This window comes from Pristiophorus japonicus, chromosome 3 (assembly GCF_044704955.1).
Source record: "Pristiophorus japonicus isolate sPriJap1 chromosome 3, sPriJap1.hap1, whole genome shotgun sequence".
Taxonomy (NCBI): domain Eukaryota; kingdom Metazoa; phylum Chordata; class Chondrichthyes; family Pristiophoridae; genus Pristiophorus; species Pristiophorus japonicus.
In genome coordinates, this window is record NC_091979.1 from 200,258,870 (window position 1) to 200,283,376 (window position 24,507).

The 24,507-nt window shown below is 45.0% G+C and overlaps 1 protein-coding gene across 2 annotated transcripts in view; it reads right to left on the minus strand.

Annotated features, from left to right (window-relative positions):
• LOC139259435 (INO80 complex subunit D-like) overlaps positions 1–24,507 on the minus strand; it is a 173,238-nt gene that overhangs the window by 90,371 nt on the left and 58,360 nt on the right. For both annotated transcript variants that reach the window (XM_070874904.1, XM_070874903.1), the window contains exons 2-3: positions 18,161–18,407; positions 14,232–15,043 (exon numbers count right to left, since the gene is read on the minus strand). In XM_070874904.1, the coding sequence (XP_070731005.1) occupies positions 14,232–15,043; positions 18,161–18,378 (1,030 nt within the window). In that variant the 5' untranslated portion in view covers positions 18,379–18,407. The remainder of the gene's footprint in view (positions 1–14,231; positions 15,044–18,160; positions 18,408–24,507) is intronic.

Below are 24,507 nucleotides of genomic sequence, written 5' to 3' on the forward strand. Positions count from 1 at the left end.
GGTAAGTAGATCCATTTTCAGGATTTCAACATTTTTTCAAAGTCCTGCAGGAAATGGATCATAATGGGGCGGCCCTTATAGATTCAAAACCAGGCTGAAAATGGGTCGCTCAGGGCATCCACCACTGTCAATCAGCGGTGGAGATGCGGTGATGTCACAGCGCGTTTGCATCACCAGGCTCTCTCCCCTCCGTTAAAAGGAGAGAGATTTGAACGTTGGCCACCGAGCTACCAGGGAGGGTTTCAGCCGGGCCAGCGACCTGGAACCCAAGAGGGGTGCCAGGCTGCCTGTTGGCGGCCCAGCCGAACCCGGGGTCGGTATTTTGCCGTCTGATTGGCAAGTCGGTTGACAAAAATGTTTGCATTGTGGCCGCAGAAGTGGGCCCTCCCATTTAAGGTCGGCCGCGTTGCCAGGCTGCACTCAGTGCGGAGATGGTGCACCGGAAGAAAAATCTGCCGAGGGCACAACGCAGCGGGGGATCAACGGATGGAGCTGAATATCGATAGGTAAATATTTTTATTGCTTTTTTATTGCCGGTGCAACTACTCGGGCGGGATGGGGTCCAGGCCGAAAAATCTCCGACCTGAATTTAGGTCGAGTGGCCTGTTGACCCCAAAGCGGCGGCCAATCGATTTTTAGGAATGGCCCCGCAAACGGGCATTAACAGGTTTCTTTGAGACTCTGAATTTCGGACCGCTAGAGTTATTGTCTCCTTTAACACACTGACCCCTAGTTACTGTCTCCTTTAACAGATACACTGACACCGAGTGTTACTGTCTCATTTAACACATTGACCCCTAGTTACTGTCTCCTTTAACAGATACACTGACACCGAGTGTTACTGTCTCATTTAACACATTGACCCCTAGTTACTGTCTCCTTTAACAGACACACTGACACCGAGTGTTACTGTCTCATTTAACAGACACACTGACACCCAGAGTTACAGTCTCCTATATCATCATAGGCAGTCCCTCGGAATCGAGGAAGACTTGCTTCCACTCTTAACATGAGTTCTTAGGTGGCAGTACAGTCCAATACAAGAACCACAGTCTGTCACAGGTCGTCGTTGAGGGAAGGGGTGGGTGGGACTGGTTTTCCGCTGCCTGCGCTTGATTTTTGCATGCTCTCGGCGACGAGACTCGCGGAGCTCAGCGCCCTCCCGGATGCACTTCCTCCACTTAGGGCAGTCTTTGGCCAGGGACCCCCAGGTGGTCAGTGGGAATGTTGCACTTTATCAGGGAGGCTTTGAGGGGGTCCTTGTAACGTTTCCGCTGCCCACCTTTGGCTCGTTTGCCATGAAGGAGTTCCGAGTAGAGCGCTTGCTTTGGGAGTCTTGTGTCTGGCATGCGAACAATGTGGCCTGCCCAGCGGAGCTGATCAAGTGTGGTCAGTGCTTCAATGCTGGGGATGTTGGCCTGGACGAGGACGCTAACGTTGGTGCGTCTGTCCTCCCAGGGGATTTGTAGGATCTTGCGGAGACATCGTTGGTGGTATTTCTCCAATGACTTGATGTGTCTGCTGTACATGGTCCATGTTTCTGAGCCATACAGGAGGGCGGATATTACTATAGCCCTGTAGACCATGAGCTTGGTGACAGTTTTGAGGGCCTGATCTTCAAACATTCTTTTCCTCACCCACTGACCCCTCGAGTTGCTTTCTGACGAAGGGTCATCGACCTGAAACGTTAACTCTGTTTCTCTCCACAGAAGCTGCCTGACCCACTGAGATTTTCAGCTATTTCTGTTCTTATTACCCCGAGAGTTACTGTCTCCTTTAACACACACACTGACCCATAGAATCACTGTCTCTTTTAACACACGCACTGATCCCTAGAGTTACTGTCTCTTTTAACACACACACTGATCCCTAGAGTTACTGTCTCCTTTAACACACACTGATCCCTAGAGTTACTGTCTCTTTTAACACACACACTGACCCCTAGAGTTACTGTCTCCTTTAACACACACACTGACCCCCTACAGTTACTGTCTCTTTTAACACACACACTGACCCCTAGAGTTACTGTCTCCTTTAACACACACACTGACCCCCTACAGTTACTGTCTCCTTCAACACACACACTGACCCCGAGAGTTACTGTCTCCTTTAACACACACACTGAGCCGCAGAGTTACTGTCTCCTTCAGCACACTGACCATTAGAGATAGTCTCCTTTTTTTAAAAAGCAGGACCTCAAAGATAGTAATCTCCGGGTTACTGCCGGTGCCACATGCTAGCGAGTACAGAAATAGGAGGATAGAGAAGATGAATGTGTGGCTGGAGAGGTGGTGCAGGTGGGAGGGCTTTAGATTCCTGAGGCATTGGGACAGTTTCTGGGAGGAGCCGGACGGGTTGCACCTCAACAGAGCTGGGACCAGTATGCTCGCAGGAGGGTTTGCTAATGCTGTTGGGGAGGGTTTAAACTAGCTCGGCAGGGGGATGGGAACCGGAGAATAGATTCAATGGGGAGAGAAGCAAAGCTGGAATTGGGCAGCAGAAAAGTAGAAAGTGAATTTGGAAGACAGTGGATACAAGGACTGGAAAATAGACAACAGGGAGTTTGGAACCACTAAATAGTATATACTTCAATGCAAGGCGAAAAGGGAATAAGGCAGATGAACCGAAAGCACAGAAAGACACTTAGAAATACGCTATCATAGCTATTACTGAGATATGGCTGAAAGGAGGACGGGTATGGCAGCTCAACATTCCTGGTTATAGGGTTTTCAGACGGAATAGAGGGAGGTAAAAAAGGAAAGGGGGATCGCAATATTAATTAAATAAACAATTACAGCTGTGAGAAGGGATGATATGAGAGAGGGATCATCAAACAAGGCCTTATGGGTTGAATTGAAGAACAAAAAAGGGGTGATCACACTACTGGGAGTGTACGATAGATCCCCATACAGTCAGAGGGAGATAGAAGAACAAATATGTGGGCAAATTGCTGCGAAGTGCAAAAACTATAGAGCTCTAATAGTGGGGGATTTCAACTCCCCTAATATTAACTGGGAAAAAAGGAATGTGAATGGTACAGAATTCCTAAAAGACATACAGGAGAACTTCTTTAGCCAGTATGTAACAAGCCCAACAAGGGAGGGGACAGTTCTGGACTTGGTTTTGGGGAATGAAGAGGGGCAGGTGGAAGGGGTATCAGTGGGAGAGCATTTTGGTGCTAGTGATCATAATTCAGTAAGATTTAGGGTAGTTATGGAAAAGGACAAAGGTGGACCAGGAATAAAATTTCTCAATTGGGGTAAAGCCAATTTTGCTGAGCCGAGATGGGATTTGTCCAAAGTGGACTGGAAACGGTTACTTGATAGTAAATCAGTGTCAGAGCAGTGGGAGGCATTCAAGGAGTAGATCCTGAGGGTACAGAGCAAGTATGTTACCTTAAAAAAAAGGGTGAGGCTAACAAATCTAGAGCCCCTTGGATGTCAAGGGACATACAGAAAATAAAAAGAAAAAAAGAGAAGCTTATGACAGATTCCTGGAACTCAATACTGCAGAGACTCTAGGAGTATAAGTAGTGCAGGGGTGCAATAAAAACAGATATCAGGAAAGCAAAGAGAGAGAGCATGAAATAAACTTGGCAAGTGAAATCAGGGGAACCCAAAGATGTTTTATAAATACATTAAGAGCAAGAGGATAACTGGTGAAAGAGTGGGGCCTATTTTAGAGACCACAAAGGAAACCTATGTGTGGAGGCAGAAGATGTGGGTATGATTCTTAATGAATACTTTGCTTCTGTTTTCACAAGAGAGGGGCGATGCAGACATTGCAATCAGGGAGGAGGAGTGTGAAATATTAGATGAGATAAACATCGTGAGAGAGGAAGTATTAAGAGGCTTAACAACTTTGAAAGTAGATAAATCCCCAGGCCCAGATTAAATGTATCCCAGGCTGTTAAGAGAAGCAAGAGTAAATAGCAGAGGCTCTGACCATCATTTTCCGGTTTTCTCTGCCTACAGATGTAGTGCCAGAGGACTGGAGGACTGCTTATGTTGTACCTTTGTTTAAAAAGGGAGAAAGGAATACACTGAGTAATTGCAAGCCAGTCAGCCTAACCTCAGTGGTGGGAAAATTTAGAAAAAATCCTGAGGGACAGGATAAATGCTCATTTGGAAAGACATGGATTAATCAAGGACAGTCAGCATGGATTTGTTAATGGAAGGTCGTGTCTGACTAACTTCATTGAATTTTTCGAGGAAGCAACCAGGAGGGTCGATGAGGGCAATGCGGATGATGTAGTGTATATGGATTTTAGCAAAGCTTTTGATAAGGTCCCACATGTCAGACACGAAAGTAATAGCCCATGGGATCCAGGGCAATGCGGCAAGTTGGATCCAAAATTGGCTCGGAGTCAGGAAGCAAAGGGTAATGGTTGATGGGTGTTTTTGTGACTGGAAGGCTGCATCCAGTGGGGTTCCACAGGGCTCAGTGCTGCATCCGTTGCTTTTTGTGGTATATATCAATGACTTGGACTTGAATGTTGGGGTATGATTAAGAAGTTTGTAGATGACACTAAAATAGGCTGTGCGGCTGATAATGAAGAAAGCTGCTGATTGCATGAAGATATCAATTTATTGGTCAGGTGGGTGGAACAGTGACAAATGGAATTCAATCCAGATAAGTGTGAGGTAATGCATTTGGGCGGTCTAACAAGGCAAGGGAATGCACATTAAATGGTACAAAACTGAAAAGTGTAGAGGAACAAAGGGACCTTGGAGTGCAGGTCCACAGATCGCTAAAGATAGCAGGCCAAGTAGATAAGGTGGTTAAGAAGGCATATGGAATACTTGCCTTTATTAGTTGAGGCATGGAGCACAAGAGCAAGGAGGTTATGCTTGAATTGTATAAAACACTGGTTAGGCCGCAGCTGGAGTACTATGTGCAGTTCTGGTCATTACATTACTGGAAAGCTGTGATTGCACTGGAAAGGGTGCAGAGATTTGCAAGAATGCTGCCTGGACTGGAGAATTTTGGCTGAGAAAAGATTGGAGATTGAGTCTGTTTTCTTTGGAACAGAGGCTAAGGGGAGACCTGATTGAGGTGTATAAAATTATGACGGGCCTGGATAGAGTGGATAGGAAGGAATTGTTTCCCTTGGCAGAGGGGTCAACAACCAGGGGGCATAGATTTAAAGTAATTGGGGGAAGGGTTAGCAGAGCTATGAGAGGAAATTACTTCGCCCAGAGGGTAGTGGGGGTCTGGAACACACTGCCTGAAAGGGTGGTAGAGGCAGAAACTCTCACCACATTTAAAAAATAATTGGATGTGCACTTAAAGTGCCGTAACCTACTGGGCTATGGACCAAGAGCTGGAAAGTGGGATTCGGCTGAATAGCTCTTGGTTGGCCGGCGTGGATATGATGGGCTGAAATGGCCTCCTTCCGTGCTGTAAATTTCTATGATTCTATGATTCCTTTAACACACACACTGACCCCTACAGTTACTGTCTCCTTTAACACACACACTGACCCCTACAGTTACTGTCTCCTTTAACACACACACTGACCCCTCGAGTTATTGTCTCCTTTGACACACACACTGACGCCTACAATTACTGTCTCCTTTAACACACACGCTGACCCCTAGCATTACTGTCTCCTTTAACATTCTGACCCCTGGAGTTACTGCCTCCTTTAACACTCACTGTAATGCTCCATAGAGTTAAGGGATTAAAATGCCCTGAAAGTTATTTTGTTTTGAATTTGAGGCAAAATAGTAGAGGTGGCCACAATGAGGCTCTTTTCCTCTAACTTGGCCACTACGGGCTTCCTGCTAACTGCCGCTGTATGTACTGCCACACCTCTTTGGTTGTCACCTGGTTATGTGCTACTTCAGGTGGGAGGTAGGGAAATGAGCTGGTTTCCCTTGCCCTGCCGTGACTTAAATGCAGCCCAGTTTCCCTTAGAGTGGGGAATATTTCCAGCTCCAGTTTGAGTGCGTAAATCTGGTGGCAAGTCACCCGCCCCATTTCCCATCGTCCTTTGCTGATATCTGGCGGTACAGTGGAAGAAAATCCAGCCCACCATCTTGTCACCTTACTGCCTGTGAGCGATACCACTTTACCGTTACATTACAGTCCCCACTGGTTATACTGGGCATATTGGTTTTAACGCGATTTACCCGCTATATGCGATGGCGTATAAACCAAAACGCAAAGTAACCCACATTTTGTTTTTTAAATATGGTCATCGCCATTCAGCAAAAATGGTCATCTCCTACTTGTTAGTAGTTGCATCCAGAATCTCATCGCTAAGGCAATCGCACTTTAACTGATTGCAAAGAAATGCTTGAAGACCTGACTTTGGTTGAAATCAGCAGAATTTTCGACATCGCTCAGTATAATACAGGGAATTAAGAGATGTGAGCAACTGATTGAATACCCCACTTTATCTTAAATCAGCAGTTTTTTTTAAATGGGTAAGTACAGGGCAGGTACTGCCCAAAATAGTCGCCACGATTACTATGTTATAAGCAGCATCTTGTAATTGTCATCTATGGTAATGACATGTGGTTAGCCCCATTTGCCCAATATATGCGCCTGCCTGTGCTAAGTGGTGGGGAGTGTACTGCCTCCCAGAGTTACCAATCCTTTTAATAATTGCAGTCTCATATAAAATGTTGGGGAGATTTCCATTTCTGTGAAGTCAGCCAGTACAGTAACAGTGTAGTGTGTACCACAGAATTCAAGTGGGGTCTGCAGGACTCGGCATCACATTCGTTACAAGGCCACTTACACGGTAACTGTAGTCAGTCACAAAAAGAACTTGCATTTATATGGTGCTTTTCATGACCTCAGGACATCCCAAAGCACTTTATAGCCAATGAAGTACTTTTGAAGTGTATCAATGTTGTAATGTAGGAAACGCGGTAGCCAATTTGCGCACAGCAAGGTCTCACAAACAGCAATGTGCTGGTGACCAGATAATATGAATCAGCCAGGATACTTGGAAGAACTCCTCTGCTTTTCTTCAAATATTGCCTCGAGAACCTTTGCATTCAACCGAGAGGTCAGACAAGGCCTCGGTTTAATGTCTCATCCGAAAGATCAACATGGGGAAGGCGAGTCTCACTGGCTGGGTACTTACTCAGAGTCAGCCATTGATCGCTGAGGAGAATGTTTAACAGTCTTTTATTGCCAGATCACAGCATCACATTGCTTCATGTAGGCTCAAACTATGTGGAGATCTTGGACGTCTGTTTTGTTCCAAGTAAGTTATGTTATTACACGGGAAGGATGATGACTGTCAACTGTAAGAAATCTTGTCTTCTGTTTTTAATTAAATCTGCAGTATCATAGAATCGTACAATACAGGAGGCCATTCTGGCCATCATGACTGTGCCAGCTCTTTGAAAGAGCTCTCCAATTAGTTCCACCCACGCGCTCTTTCCCCATGTCACTGTAATTTTATTATTTTCAAGTACATATCCAGTTCCCTTTAAAAAGTTACTATGGAATCTGCTTCCACCATCGTTTCAGGCAATGCATACAGATCATAACAACTCGGTGCTTAAACATTCTTCTCAACTCCCCTGACAGCAGCCTCATTGTTATCAACTTAAATTCCCCAACCCCACCTCACCAAATCCATCCCTAAATGGAATAAGCACTCTGTGCTCCAGTGTAGTGAAAGACACACCAATACTCACAACTAGCAGTGCAATCACAGACCTGAAAAACGGGAAACTGGGAACATGGTCTCAGCAGAGTCCAGAAAACACTCGCATCGTAGACCTTGAATAATGCCTCCTCACCCAAGCTCAGGGCAAAAGCAACAAGCATAAGCTCCAGTGGTCCTAATAATATCAGTGAAGTCCTGACTATGTCACTCCAGAAAGAGAGACCCCTCATATCCATATGCTCCTCCAGAGCTCAAGGTGCAGCTCGTATCCATATACCCCTCCCATTGAGCTCAAGGGCAACTTGTAACCTTAAGCCCCTCCGAGCTCAAGGGAAGCTTGTATCCATATATTCCTCGCGCGTTCAAAGGCAGCTCGTATCCATATACCCCTCTGAGCTCAAGGGAAGCTCGTATCGTTATAAGGCACGGAATTCAGCAAAATAGTCAACAAACTATACTTAAGCACTGTAACATTAAACATCTAAAATGCTTACTTTTCAGCTTCGCCAACTTTCCCGGAATGACCACTCCTCCTTTTACACTAATCGTAGAAACACTTGGTATTGAAATATGTACCAACCAAGAAATACAAAGTGGAAGGATGGATGGGTGAGAAGACAAAGGCAAGGGCAATGTACAAGTTGCAGACCACAAAATCTCTATTTCTCAGACTCTCCCTACCCTCACCTTTCCATCAGTATAACCAATATCTCAAGATTTGGAGTCCTCCCAGGCAAAACTGGCCAAGGATCAAGTTGCACACCCATAGGTGTACAGTACTGCCTCCGTTACCTCTATACAACTGGGATCAGATAAGAAACTTAAGAGTTCTAAAAATAAATATTAACTAGATGCTGTCATTCAGGATCCCCTAGGCCAAGTTCACCAGCCAAGGCAAAGTGATCACCAGATTCAACTCAGAAGATCGAGGTACACTAAATTAGGTTACAGCTACCCAGGAATAAGAGAGGCATTCACCATCATGAGATGCTCCTGCAAAGGCTAGGCAGAATTACAGGCAATAGTGCACCTCAAGACCATCCACTGAGAGCAATGCAAAAAAAAAAAATCAATCTGCATTTATATAGCGCTTTTAAAATATCCCAAAGCGCTTCACAGGGGCATTATCAGACAAAATGTGACACAGTAGGGGAACCTAGGACAGGTGACCAAAAGCCTGGTTGAACAGGTAGGTTTTAAGGAGCCTTAAAGAAAAAGAGAGAGGTAAAGAGGTAGAGAGGTTTAGGGAGGGAGTCCCAGAGCTTAGGTCCTAGACAGCTGAAGGCACAGCTGCCAATGGTGGGATGAAGGAAATTGGGGATGCACAACGGGCCAGAATTGGAGGAATGCCAAGATCTTGTTGGGTTGTCGGGCTGGAGGAAATTACAGAATGCATGCTACCTTTGCATTTCATGCACCTTCCGTATATTTTTGGTCCCCAAATCCTAATGCTAATGTCAACCACCTAAAAAGCCAGGATGGATGCATTCTGCACTCTCACGTATCACGAGTGGTCAGCTTCTTTGACTCACTCGCCAGCTCTTGGGTCATGTAAGCTGAGGTCAGGTCCAATTTTGAAATCAGAAATTACCAACTTAAATAGCCCTCTGAATTATACCCACAATCCTAGCAGTGGGACATGAATATTTAGTTACAAGATTGGCGACCAGAGACTTATTCATAACACTGAGCGACAAGTTCAATGCAAATGTATAACTGATTCTTGCCTGTTACTGTTCGAAGTACAAAATTGGAAGAATGGAATTAGACACAGCAAAAAGAAACTACCACCATTTACTGAGGTGTATTGGGAGAAAGAACATAGACGCTGCTCAAAATGGGCTACTTAATAACCAGGAAGTATTACTGTGTAAGTAAATAAGGGGAGAAGGAGATTTATATCCAAGTATATCTTTTTTGATGAAGCAGCCACAGGGAGAGCCAGAGATGTGACTAGAGTTTATGACTCTAACTACTAGGATAAACGTTTTGTTTAATATTATCAAGATATTTTAATGTGATTATTAATTTTCCCAAGACAGAAACTTGTATTTATATAGCATCTCATAATATCTGAAAGGGTTTCACACAGTGTTTTACTTTGAAGTGCAGTGACTGTTATGTCGGCAAATGAGAGTAATTTTGCACACAGCAAAATCCCATAAGAAAGCAATGAGATGAGTGAGCTTCTTATCGGTGTTGGGTGAAAGGGGAAAGTTGGCCAAGATACAGAAAAGCCCTATTCTTCTTAGAAAAGTGTTGTGAGATCTTTAACATTCAACTAAATCATGGAACAAGCATGTGGGACTTTGGTTTAACATCTCCCCCAAAGTAATATTTTCATGTAAATGGGATTTGCACTGAACACCTTTCTCCTAATTCTGGTGACATTTTCCACTTACAGGTTTTGACCAGTTTATGCAAAGGCACTAGGGGGCAGAATTACATGGTCCAGTTTCTCAGTATGTTGTGAGAATCGCACAGCATAGGTGGCCACTCCACCCATTGTGCCTGTCCTAGCTCTTTGAAAGAGCTAACCTATTAGTCCCACTCTCTTGCTCTTATCCACATCGCCCTGCAAATGTTTCAGTTTCAAGTATATATCCAATTCCCTTTGAAAGTTACCATTGAATATGCTTCCACCAGGCAGTGAATTCTTCTTTCATAGAAACATAGAAAATAGGTGCAGGAGTAGGCCATTCAGCCCTTCGAGCCTGCACCACCATTCAATATGATCATGGCTGATCATGCAACTTCAGTATCCCATTCCTGCTTTCTTTCCATACCCCTTGATCCCTTTAGCCGTAAGGGCCACATCTAACTCTCTTTTGAATATATCTAACAAACTGGCCTCAACAACTTTGTGGTAGAGAATTCCACAGGTTCACAATTCTCTGAGTGAAGAAGTTTCTCCTCATCTCGGTCCTAAATGGCTTACCCCTTATTCTGTGAGCCCTGGTTCTGGACTTCCCCAACATCGGGAACATTTTTCCTGCATCTAACCTGTCCAATCCCGTCAGAATTTTATATGTTTCTATGAGATCCCCTCTCATTCTTCTAAATTTCAGTGAATATAAGCCTAGTCGATCCAGTCTTTCTTCATATGTCAGTCCTGCCATCCCGGGAATCTTCATCTTAGGGAGGAAATCAGATCACAGAATGCAAGCCTCAATTCCACCCCCTCTATCCAACCACTGTCCCAACCATACATAGTCTGGACATGGCCATTCACTTTACTGTTAATCATCAAGCGATTGCTCACTGAATTGGCTCCACCACCAGGATGAAAGAAATATACTAGTAGTGTGATTGGGCGAGATAAACACTAACAGAGGGGGAGAAATTCGATCGGGCCTCATTTGGGGCAATAACCCAGACGAAGTGGTAATTTTAACGCCGTGAAATTCGTCAGAATCTGTCGAAGAGCTGACAGTGGCACTTAATTTGCTGCTGCACACAGCAGCTGGGGAGGCCATAACGAAAGTTTGGTCGATAAATTTGACAGATCCATTGCGCATGCGTGGAACTCAGAGTCAGATCCTGAGAACAGCCAAGTCTTAAAGGCGCGGCATAGTAATGCACCCATTAAAGTTTTTCTCAAGCTGAATTCTTATTTCTATCTGCCAGTGCAAACTCGGAGGCTCACGCACCATGCTCTGTGTAAACGTTGAACTGACTGTGACCTCCGAGGGAAGCACTTCCTCATCCCTTTAAGTAGCCACCAGTTAAAGACTCTGCAAACCTGTACCGACTGTTTTTCCAGATGCTGTTCTTGGCGGCCGCTAAATGAGGCAGCCGCACCTAATTGACCGACCGGGGCGCAAGCGTGAGCGTTACACCAGGACTGACGTCAGGATCGCACTGATCAGCAGCAGCCAGGCGCTACTGGCTTGCACCCCTGGTGAGCTTCTAATGAATTTTTGGTCAGGGCGCTAAAAGCTGTGCTCCCGGTCAGTAACCTCTTACACTCCCATTAACGCCCTCTGGCCGCTAACTGAGACGTTAAGACAACCGGAAATCCAGCCCAGAGTGTTTTATTTACCAAGGAATCCATTATCCATTATTATTCAAGGCAAGCTTCATCCTATATGAGCTCATAATTAACATGCTTTGGGTTTGTCTAAATAACTCAAACAGTACCTATTACTGCCATCCTAATCAGAAGTGCACAAATAATGGAAAGAATCTAATTGTAACCAGACCTCCTCTGCAATGCCCTGCACTTTTTACTTTTGCAGAGTGTCAGCTCTTTCTGCACTTTCTCAGCTAAACCAAGAAAGGAGAAAAAGACTTGTATTTCTATAGTAACTTTCAGGACCTCAGGACATTCCAAAGTGCTTTACAGCCAATGAAGTAATTTTGAAGTGTAGTCACTGAGTAATGTATGAAGTGCAGCAACCAATTTGCACACAGCAAGATCCTACAGACAGCAATGAGATAGTGACCAGATCATCTGTGTTTGTGTCAAAAAATCGAGTGATATTTTCCACACAAGCTTCTCAAGACCCACTGCACGACAGTGGCTATAGAACCACAAAGGTTTACAGCACAGAAGGAGGCCATTTGGCCCAGTGTGTCTGTGCCAGGTCTTTGACACAGGAATCCTGTATCTTCCTCGACTTCAAATGTTTATATAAAACTTTCCCTTAAACTATGCCATGGTCTGCTTCAACTACTTCCTGTGGCAAAGCATTACACGCTCCAAAAACCTGCTGTACAAATAAATTTCTCCTAATTTCTGCATCAGGAAACAATGCTTGTATGTTGTCATAATGAAACATACAGCGGAGCTGCTACCATACATATCACAGAGATCATTCAGTGGTAGTCTGGCCATACCACTCTCAGGCCATGTCGACTTGCTATGGTCATTAACAGAATGAATATGAGAATACATTGTGCAACAGATTTGTACTAACACCCTTGTGGCACAATAAACAATGCAGATTGTCAACTCAACACAAATGGTGTACAAACACAGAAAGAGCACTGTGCTGGCAAGTGTCGATCTGGTGTATATCTGGTTTTCACCAGAAAGGAAATGATGGCATGGGAGAAAAGATGTGAGAAGAGACCGAGTGAAGAAAATAAAAATAAGAGGAGAAACACTACACTGTCGCAGCCCACTTGCTGCTAAAACCCTCACCCATGACTTTATTACCTCGAAATTTGACTATTTCAATCCTCTCCTAGCCGGCCTCTCAGGAACCACCCTCCATAAACTTGGGCTGGTCCAAAATTCTGCTCCCATATCCTAACTAGCACCGAGTCCAGTTCACCCATCATCCCAACTAGCACCGAGTCCAGTTCACCCATCATCCCTGTGCTCGCTGACCTACATTGGGTTCCGATCCGGCAACGCCTTGATTTTAAAATTCTCATCCTTGTTTTCAAATCACTTCATGGCCTAGTCCTTCACTACCACTGCAACCTCCTCCAGCCCTACAACCGTCCGTGATCTCAGCACTCCTCCAATTCTGGCCTCTTGGGTAATTCTGATTTCCTTCAATCCACCATTGGCAGGCGTGCCTTCCATTGTCTTAGCCCTAAGCTCTGGAATTCCGTCTAAACCTTTCAGCCTCTCAACCTCTGTCTCCTCCTTTAAGTTGCTCCTTGAAAACAGGAAAGTAGCCAGGTTTCCTTCTCCCAAGTGTTATCCAGTGAGCCTTGCGGTAAGTGCAAGGATGTGGCATTGGGCGTGCACAAAATCAGGCTTGGCTACAATGCTCCATCCCCACCCCTGCACACCTTCACTGCAGTCAAATGACTGGTTGGCACTGAGCATCGTACATGAAGCGCAACCATTTGGATGAGGTACAGGACTCAAGGAAACATATCCCAAGGAAGGAGTTGACACTTTCACAGGAGGAAAGGTGAGAAAATTAGTGGAAAATGGAGGGGAGAACACCTGGAGGAAAACTTTGGTTAATAAAGAAATACAATTTGAATTTACATAGAATATACAGCACAGAAACAGGTAATTTGGCCCAACAGGTCCTACCTAAGCCTCAACCCACTCTACTTCATTTAACTTATCAGCATATCCTTCTGTTCCTTTCTCCTGTATGTACTTATTTAGCTTCCCCTTCATTTCATTTATGATATTTGCCTCAACTACTCCACATTCTAACCACTCTCTGGGTAAGGAAGTTTGTCCTGAATTCTCTACTGGATTTATTAGCGGCTATCTTAGATTTATGACTCTAGTTTTGGACTCCCCACAAGTGGAAACATCATCTCTATGTCTACCCTGTCAAACCCTTTCATAATTTTAAAGACCTCTATCAGGTCATCCTTCAGCCTTCTCTTTGCTGGAGAAAAGAGCCCCAGCCTGTTTAATCTTTCCTGATATTTATAACCTCTCAATCCTGGTATCACCGATCTTTTATGAGTCTCCTCCGGTGCCTCTATATCCTGTTTGTAATATGGAGACCAGAACTGTGCAAAGTGCTCACTTAATTCATTCCGCGTATTTTCATGGAATCAGCCTGGTTACATAGGCAGTTACTTGGCCACCCTGAGTCACCGCACACGATAAACACGATGAAGGTTTGCAGTTTGAGTGAAGTGGATAGCAAAACGCCTCACATGCTCCTACCTAAATGTGGGAAGAGATCTCGGTGCAATAGCTGTTTCTCTGCGCACAGCTTTGCTAGTCTCTGGAGCCTGTTCACACAGGCCGAGCGCTGCTTGCAGACTGGCGTGGAGTTCGAAGCCTTGAGGACAACCACATCAGGCCGGGAAGAGTCCGTTGCCGCGACGACAGGCGGGAGGGGGGAAGGAGCTGGCTGTGGCGGGGGCAGCGGCGACGTATGCTGAGGCGGGGAGGCAGATCGGTGGGGCTTCCCGTTTGGCGAGTGTGAGGCGGGTATTGCCATTACCGTACTGTGGGCCGCCGCTTGCGGCAGGCTGGGAGTCGGGGGCATAGGGGGTTTGCATAGCAGGCCTTGCGGCAGTCCGACGGGTCGGGGGGGACTGGAGAGCGGGGGAGTGCCACAGTACAGCGGCCGTAGAGGTGCAGGATGGGGTATAAAGTGCTCTGATTGCAATCTGAAAGTCTCGGGCTCTCGCAGCAGCCGCTGTTGCTGCTGTCGGTTCTGAGCCAGTTTGGTCTGAAGCTTCCGTTTGACAGTTCCTTTCCTCAGCGAGCAGTCATCGTCGTCAGGGAAAGCGAACGGGTCGTCGAGCTCGCGCTCCTGGTAATGGAGGGGCAGCCGCGGCCTCTGGGGGGATCGCGTCGGCCCATCCAGACCATTTGCCGCCTTCAGGGCCAGCGAGGGCACTGCCAGGCTGACCGCCATGGCAGCATCGGGGTGCGGTCTGACGCGCACCTCTTCTAGCTGCTCATTCTTTTTCTTCCGCTCCTTTTTGGGCACCAAACCAAGGACTTGCAGGTGGCTGTTGCAGTATCTGTCGGAGAAGGATGAAAGAATCAGCACAGAAAGGGAACTACCGCTGCAACGCCAAGTATCACACCTTGTTCCAGTCAGCTCTCATGTCCCTCCAAGCACTGGAGCCAGAACCATGATATAACTCAGTATAAATATTCCAGAATTACATCGCTCTCACTTAAGATTTCAACAACATGCAGTGGTGGGTGTGTGAAATTTTACTGCTACAGCCACTTGAACTGTGAAAAACACTTAGTAGTACAATTATAAATTCTGTCCTCCAAAACTTGGATTGTCTCTAGAGCTTTTTGAGTTGTAAAGCACAAGCTGTGGATCACAGAATTACAGAGAATGTACAGCACAGAAACAGGCCATTCGGCCCAATACGTCTATGCCAGTGTTTATGCTCCACACATGCTTGCTCCCACTTTAAGTTACCAAACCCCATCCTTCTATTCCTTTCTCCTTCCTGTACTTATCTAGCTTCACCTTAAATTAATCTGCTATTTGCCTTAACCACTCCATGTGGTAGCACCTGTCACATTCTAACCTCACTCTGGGTAAAGAAGTTTCTCCTGAATTCCCTATTGGATTTATTAGTGACTACCTTATATTTATCACCTCTAGTTTTGGAGAAACAAGTAGAAACATTTTCTCTACGTCTACCCCATTAAACCCTTTAAAATCTTAAAGACCTCTATTAGGTCACCACTCGGCCTTCTTTTTTCTGGAGAGAAGAGCCCCCAGCCTGGACCTGATTTGGGTTTGTGAAAGCTTTTTAAATTATTTTGTCATTGTTGACTTATGAACCCATTGTCTGTTGCTGTATGTGAATGAAGAAAAAAAAAAATTCTGCAATGTTAGCACTGCTTTCTGAGTTAGTTGATGCGGTCTTTTGGGAGTTAGAACGGAGTTGGGTGGTGGACGAGGTCTCTAGGAGTGTTCCAATAACTTGCAGGCGAGGCCACCATTAAGAAAAATGGTGGTGGGAGCAAGTTGGGACGATGAATTCAGGGTATCGTATAATAAATATGTTGTGCAATATGAAAGCAAAATGGATAAATAAAGGCAGCTAGTGAACACCATAGCTGGTTTGTGTCTACAAGCTTTACTATTTTGGGAGGGAGGTCAGGGAGAACGGTGCAGGTACGTACATACTGCTGGAGTTTCCCAAGTTATTACAGCAGTAAACAGCAGTCTGAGCTGCACAACACATTGATACAGTGGCACTGGTGAAATGTTATGCGAAGCAACTATGTAGGTAACACTTTCAGAACAGCATCGTGGGTGCATCAATGATTTATTTTGTAAACAGATGGGTGAGAGAAAAAAATGGTCAAAAACTACAACCCCAGTGAAACCCCAGAGGAAGAAATGAGGGCGAAGGAGTCATGGGTTGGTGTAGCCAAATGAATGGTTTCAAAACAAAATCTGTCTACTGGTTAGACAAGGAAAGAGTAAGGAGACAGCCACTTTAGCAGACAGTGGCCCAGAAATACTGCAGTGAAGAGTAGGCAGAATGTAAGAATGCGGTGCGCTGGTGACAGCTTGCAGCTCCGACAATTACTGATGATTGTTACGACAATCGTGACGATGAATAAACTGTTTCGATATATCTCAGTGGTGAATAACTGATGAGCAAGGAGGAGCTGCCAAACATTTGAGATCAGTCTGTGGTATCTATTCCAGGATAAGATTCATGGCAAAGTTCATTGTTACCTGCAGCAGGCAATGGCTGTTTTCGGAAAGTGGAGTTTTTATTTCTCAGTAATAGTAGTTTCTTAACCAATTGTAGGATTTAGCTTACTAATTTAAACTTCAAGGGTTGTACTTGATTTTTCACATTTACTCACACCAAGTTATCAGACAAAAAATTATTAAAAGAAATGCTTTCTCATAAAAAGACAATTCACTTTCGCCTTGCAGGAAATGATTACTCTCATTGCCACATTAATTGGAATTACAAACACAAATGAAAATGCTTAGCTTTGTCATGAATGCAAACTCTATTAGGAGGAGCATTTCTCAGTAACTATTTATTCATTCTCTCCACAACTCTTGCTTCCTGTGAGGGGGAGTTCACAATCACTCTTTGCAATGATACTGGGAGTTTGTGCATGATTTTTCAATACTCGTTTTGCAGGGTGCAATCGAGGACATAACTGTCAGACTGGGTTTGTCGCAGTTGGGGAGCGAACCAACATGAGGGAATAACTAGCTGACTGCTCCTCACCAATCTACCTGTCAGAGATGCGTCTATCCATGACAGCATTGGTAGGAGTGACCACTGCACAGTCCTCGTGGACTCCAAAATCCTGTCCACATTAAGGACACTCTCCATCGTGAAAGGAAATAGATTCCTGCCCTCATTCTTTCCACAATGCCTTCCTGATCTCGGTCACACTGTTAAACAGAGATGGCCACAGGGCAAAACTGACAAACTTGTTTCCCAGCAGTATTGGCAGAGACCGGCATGCGTTCTCAGCTGGGAAACGGTAGAGGGTGTCTGGGCAATGGACTGTGGGCATCAAACTCTAACACAAGCACAACAGAGGCTCCCCAAGGCTCATGTGATGAATGCTACCTTGGGGAGGTCCTGGAGCTGTACCGTTGCATTGTGGCACTGTACCCCAGCGTTAATCGCCATGCCAGAAAGAAAAGAGGTGGAGGAAAAAGTAATATACTTCTTTTCCATCTTTTTGCATCACCTACACCACAGGAATGAGACACTGTGGCAATGATGCCACAACTTGTGTGTGGAACATCTCCATGCTAGAGAGACAAAAAGGAGCGAGAGAAGAGAGGGCTTGTGACAATTGAAAACAGTCGATTGGACATTAATCACACAGCAGTAGCTCCTCGCTACTGAGAAAAAAAGTAAGATTCTATTCTGCTCAGCACTTTTAAGAAACCATTTTACTGCACCAATTCTACGCGGTCTAAAAATTGAGGATGATTTTAACCTAGCTCGCGTGGCGGAAAACCCACGAGATCACGTGGAATGTCGGTTTTGCATGCCGCGCAATATTACTCTCCATTGACTTGAACGAAGAGTAAAATTGCGTTCCCAACTGGCAGGTTCAGTTAAAATTGCCCCCCCACCCCCGCCATTGCCCATTTAAAAAGTTTGACTTGCCTTCGATCTTCAGACTTCGGGATAGGGTTTGTGCACCGCTGGCTGTTGTACTTGGCCACAAATTCACATTGCTTGAAAGGGGCAGTTTTGTCCTCCAAAACGTGGCGGATGCAGAATGCGTAGCCGTTGAGCCGGCGCTGCTTGCAGAGCTTGGGGCTGTAGGAGCACAATGGCTTGTTATCGACCTCTGAGAAGTGTATGTGTTTGCCTTCATACATCACGTGATTCTTTTCCTTGTGAACATCAGCTACAGAGAAAAATGCAGAGTGTCAGATGCAAGCAGCGACTGAGAGAAGACAAGTGTAGCACAGTTTGGGGGCAGTAATACTGCTTACCAGTGCGAGCGGGAGTGGATATGATCAATTCCCCCTCACCCACCCTTGATTTATTCTCCTGGGGCACGGCTCCATGGGTATCTACAGCCCTCTGCCAGCTCGCCACTAGTGAGTTAATCAACCAAGGGGGGAAATCACGGCTGAGCTTGACCCTGCCCTCACCAGACACCTGCACAGGTGCAGTTTCGCACAGGGGTCACGTGAAAGTGATCAGGGGCAGGAATCCTCGTCGGTTTTCCCTTTGTTACCCAGGTGCACAAAATCCGGAGTGGCACCCAGTGAGGGAGTGCTGTACTGTTGGCAGACTGCCTTTCAGATGATGCGTTAAATCGAGGCCCCGTCTGTCCTCGCAGATGGATGTAAAAGATCCTACGGCACTATTTCTAAGAAGAGCTGGGGAATTTTCTCTGGTGTCAATATTTCTCTCTCAACCAACACCTAAAACAAGTATTTACATAGCGCCTTTAACGTAGTAAAACTTCCCACGGTGCTTCACAGGAGTATTAAAAGACAAAAAAATTTGACAGCTAGCCACATAAGGAGAAGTTTAGGACAGGTGACCAAAAGAGATCAAAGAGGTAGATTTTAAGGAACGTCTTAAAGGAGGCGAGAGAGGTAGAGAGGCAGAGAGGTTTAGGCAAGAGTTGCGGAGCTTATGGCCTAGGCAACAGAAGACATGGCCACCAATGGTTCAGCGACTGTAATCATGGATGCTCAAGCGGTCAGAATTACAGGAGTGCAGCTATCGCGGTCATTTGTGAGGCTGGAGGAGATTACAGAGACAGGGAGGGGTGAGGCAATGGAGAGATTTGAAAACAAGGATGAGAATTTTGAAAAAGAAGCATTGCTTAACCGGGAGCCAATGTAGGTCAATGAGCACAGGAGTGATGGTGAATGGGACTTGGTGCGAGGTTAGACACGGGCAGTCCAGTTTTGGATCACCTCAAGTTTACATAGAGTAGAATATGGGAGGCCAGCCAGCAGTGCATTGGAAGAGTCAAGTCTAGAGGTAACAAAGGCATGGATGAGGGTTGCAGCAGCAGATGAGCTGAGGCAGGGGCGGAGACGGGTGATGTTACGGAAGTGGAAATAGGCGGTCTTAGTTATGCTGCAGATATGTGGTTGGAAGCTCATTTCAGGGTCAAATATGACACCAAGGTTGCGAACAATGTGGTTCAGCCTCAGACAGATGTTAGGGAGAGAGATGGAATCAGTGGCTAGGGAACTGAGTTAGTGGCGGGGACAGAAAACAATGGCTTCTGTCTTCCCAATATTTAATTGGGTTACATTTCTGCTCATCCAGAACTGGATGTCAGACCAGCAGACCCTTCGCTATTTCATTTGTGGGACCTTGCTGTGCATAAATTGGCTGTTGCGTTTCCTACATTACAACAGTGACTACACTTCAAAGGTGCCCGAAAAACACTTTGGGACGTCCTGAGGTTGTGAAAGGCACGATATAAATTTAACTTCTTTTTTATTCCTAACGCAGGTACGCTGAGGCCTTCTGACGCCTCGCCTGCTATCCTGGCTGAGTTCAGAATAGAGATTGAAGAGAGAACACAGTTCGTACGACATTGGGAGATGCCTTTACCCAGGAGACCAGCTAGGATCTCGACAGAGTTAACACTAGTTTCACTAACAGCCCCTGTTTCAAGAAGGTAACAAATTAAAAGCATGGTTGATTGATATTTTAGAGAGTAGAGAGAGAACTGAGGAGGTTTATATTTGAATTTTTGCAGTTTCAAGATGAGACACAGCAGTGCCAAGAAATTATACACTTTGGCAATTCAGTGCCTGTATCAAAGACTCCCAGGTCAGATATATCGCAGTTAGATGGAGATTAAAACTTATTCTACTTTACCCCAACAACGGTACTCAGCCCCTATCTTATAAAAAGTAATTTGATTGGGCAAAGTCAACACAGATTTATGAAAGGAAAATCATGTTTGACAAATCTGTTGAGTTTGAGGTTGCACCTAGCCGGGGTAGATAAGGGGGGGACCAGTGGGTGTAGGTGCACAAAAGGGTGATACCAGAACTGAGAGGTTGTAACTATCAGGAAAGATTGTACAGGTTGGGGCTCTTCTCCAGCAAAGAAAAGACTGAGGGGTGACCTAATAGAGATCTTTAAAATTATGAAAGAATTTGATAGGGTAGATCTAGAGAAGATGTTTCCACTTGTGGGGGAGTCCAAAACTAGAGGCCAGAAATATAAGATAGTCACATAAATCCAATAGGGAATTCAGGAAAAACTTTCTTACCTGGAGATTGGTTAGAATGTGGAGTAGTTGAGGCAACTATCATAAATGAAATTAAGGGGAAGCTAGATAAGTACATGAGGGAGAAAGGAATAGAAGGATATGCTGATAAGTTAAATGAAGTAAGGTGGATTGAGGCTAATGTGGGGCTTAAACACCTTCACGGACAGTTGGGCTGAATTACCTATTTCTGTGCTGTATATTCCATGTAACTCCTATGGTCTCAATTTTACCCAGTGATTTGCATCGTTTTTTGGAGCAGGCTGCTTTTTTTGGCCCAAGTTAAAAAACCACAGTTTCCCCAATCAATTTGCACCAGCGTAATTCAGTTGCAATTTTTTTTAGGTACTTTTTTTTTCAGCTAAAGGGGGCGTAACCTGCCACCCGCGCCAATTCTGGAAAGTTTGGCCAGCTGAGAGTTACTTCAGTTCTGCTTAGGCCAGCGTATGTGGCCTCTGCAGAAAATCCTTCTGCAGAGTTAAAGAAATCAGCACAGGTAAGGAAATCGACGCAGGTAAGTGCAGCAGATGCCTGGACAGCAGCAGCAGGAAAGGTAAGAGAGGGGGAGAGCAGGGGGCCGGGGGGGGGAGGGAGGCCGGGGGAGGAAGAGAAGAGAGGTGGTGGAAGGGAGAGGGGGTGGGGGGAAGCCTTTCAGGTGTAGTTAGGTGCGGGGACCAGGAGGGAGGAGGCCATTCGGCCAGGGATAGGGGCGGGGGAGCGGACCGGGAGGCCATTCGGCCTGGGATAGGGGCAGGGGTGCGAACCGGGAGGCCACTCCGTCTGGGCTAGCGGCAGGGGGGGCGGACCGGCAAGGCACTCAGGGCTGGAGGTGGGGGGGAAGCTGGAGCTGGAGTGGCAAGGGGCTCGGGTGAGCTCGGCAGTCTGGCAAGCCCTTTGGCCAGGGCTAGGGGCGGGGGAGCGGGACCGGCTTTAATAATTGGAAGTAAGTTGTTGCAATATATTTGAATGTGTTTTTAAGTTGTTGCAATATATTTGAATGTGTTTTTAAGTTGTTATATATTTGAATGTGTTTTTAAGTTGCTGCAATATATTTGAATGTGTTTTTAAGTTGCTGCAATATATTTGAATGTGTTTTTAAGTTGATGCAACTTGTTTTAATGTGTTGGGAGCTGGCTGTATGTTTCACTTTGCAGCCTCAGCTCGCATCATGTCCCTGGTTACCATGGCAACCCGATCTTTTTGGCGTAGATTAAGGCTCCATTTCCAAAACTAAAGGACAGGTGCGGCCACGCCAAAATGAAGAAATCCAACGAGAAAACTTAGAACATTTTCATTTTGCGTACTTGGGCCCCAAAAAAGCAGGAGCTACTCTTCAAGTATGCAAAAAAAAAAGCTTTGGGGAAAATTGAGCCCAATGTAAGTGTATTGGATTTTCAAAAAGCATTCAATGAGACATCACACAAGAGGTTTTTATTACATAAAATTAAGGCTCTTGGGATTGGGGTAATATATTTGCATGGATTGAATGGTCAGAAAACATGGAATAGAAATAAACAGGTAATTTTCTGGTTGGCAGGCTGTAATTAGTGGGGTATAACAAGAAGCAGTGATTGGGCCTCAACTGTTTACAATCTGTAACAATGACTTAGATGAGGGGACTGAGTTTAATGTATCCAAATTTATTGATGTTATAAAGTTAGGTGGGAAAGTAATGTGAGGAGACACAAAAAGCCTGCAATGGGATATAGACAGGTTAAGAGAGTGGGCAAGGCATGGCAGATGGAATATAATGAGAAGAATTGTGAAGTTATCCACTTTGGTAGGAAGAATAGAAAAACAGAATATTTTTTAAATGGTAAGGGACTGGGAAATGTTGGTATTTAGAACAACTTGAAGTCCTTGTACACAAATCACAGAAAGTTAACAATGCAGGTACAGCAAGCAATTAGGAAAGCAAATGATATTTTGCCTTTATTACAAGTGTAAAGAAGTCTTACTACAATTATATAGGGCCTTGGTGAGATCACATCTGGAGTACTGTGTGCAGTTTTGGTCTCCTTACCAAGGAAGGATATACTTGCCTAAGTGGGAGTGCAATGAAGGTTCACTAGATATGTTCTTGGGATGAGAGGATTGTCCTACGAGGAGAGCTTGAGCAGACTAGGCCTATATTCCCTAGAGTTTAGAAGAATGAGAGGTGATCTTACTGAAACATATAACATTCTTATAGAGTTTAACAGGGTGGATGCTGGGAGATGTTTCCCTGGATGGGGAGTCTAGGGGTCACAATCTCATTATAAGGAGTCAGCCATTTAGGGCTGAGATGAGGTGAAATTTCTTCATTCAAAGGGTTGTGAATCTTTGGGATTCTCTAACCGAGAGATCAATAGATTTTTTGGATACGAAAGGAATCAAGGGGAAAGTGCAGGAAGATGGAGTTGAGGTAGAAGATCAGCCATGATCTTGTTAAATGTTAGATAAGGTTCGGAGGGCCAAATGGCCCATTCCTGCTCCTATTTATGTTCTTAAAAGCATCATCCACTGAATCTGCACACACATCTGCTGATTCCTTCATCAGCTCCATTCGTCAATGAGACTCAATTTAGCACCTTTAATGCAGTTCCATGGAGTGCCCTCACCAGATACTTATTTTCATTCATCCATCCATCCAATCAATATTTATTTACATAACATGACTGAAAGCAATTCATCGTGTGCAGCCCTTTGAAATATTTTGGCATGATAATGCACAATATAAACGCACTTGTTGCAAAAGCACAAGAGGACAGCAGATTAAACAGTAATTAGAAAAAGTAGCAGCACCTCGATAAGTTTCACACAAATGTTAACAGTTTTGACAGAAAATAGCTACCCTCAATTGTGTTGTTTGTTAACTATACCAGTGTTGTCCAATAAAAATCGCTGACTGGCCATGGTGACACCATTTTAGCACATGCACCAATTTTAGTAGGAAACACCTTGCACTCAATACATGTAAATGTACTTCACCTGTGTATATTTATTCAACAAACATCGGTCAAGGAAGTAAAACTCAACGATCAGAAAACATCCAGTTTTTCAGCATAACATTTTACAACAAACCACAATAAAGGTTAAAGTTCACCGCCGTGTGAATATGAGTGTTGAGATCACAGGCCCAACAATGGGATATATTCCTCATTATTAATTTACCAATCAGAAATACAATTAGCCATATCCGGATCCCCAACTAGTCGCATGTGGCTAACGTATGGGACAACACTGAACTACATTCTGACATAATCGTGTACTTTCCAGGCTTGCTCACCCGAGGGGAGGTGGAGACAGGGTTCATGTATCTTGAAAGTCCCTTTTGTAGGGTTCCCCTCCCACCCTGCCCTTCTTTATCCCCTCCAATTACGTCAAATACATTCTCCAACCGGGGTGGTGGGGAAAATGCAGGGAGTACAGTTACCTCACTCCAGGTTTCTACAAGTACCGCTCTGTAATCCGGAAATGTGAAGAGTGAACCTTCATATGGGACGAAGCCAGCTGCTACTTGGGGGTTCTGTTGACAGTCTAGCTGTGACTGCAAAGCTCAAACCCTCATACTGCTCAACCTGGGGCACAATCCGCCGTCAGTGATTAAACCACCTTCTTTGGTGCAATATACTACATAACCTATACACATACGGTATAGTACACACTACAAAGTATGCACAACCAGTATACTATCATGTACCACCCACCATATGTGGAGAAGCCTGTGCATTACAGACAGATAAACACACATAATGTGAGTGTGCATGTG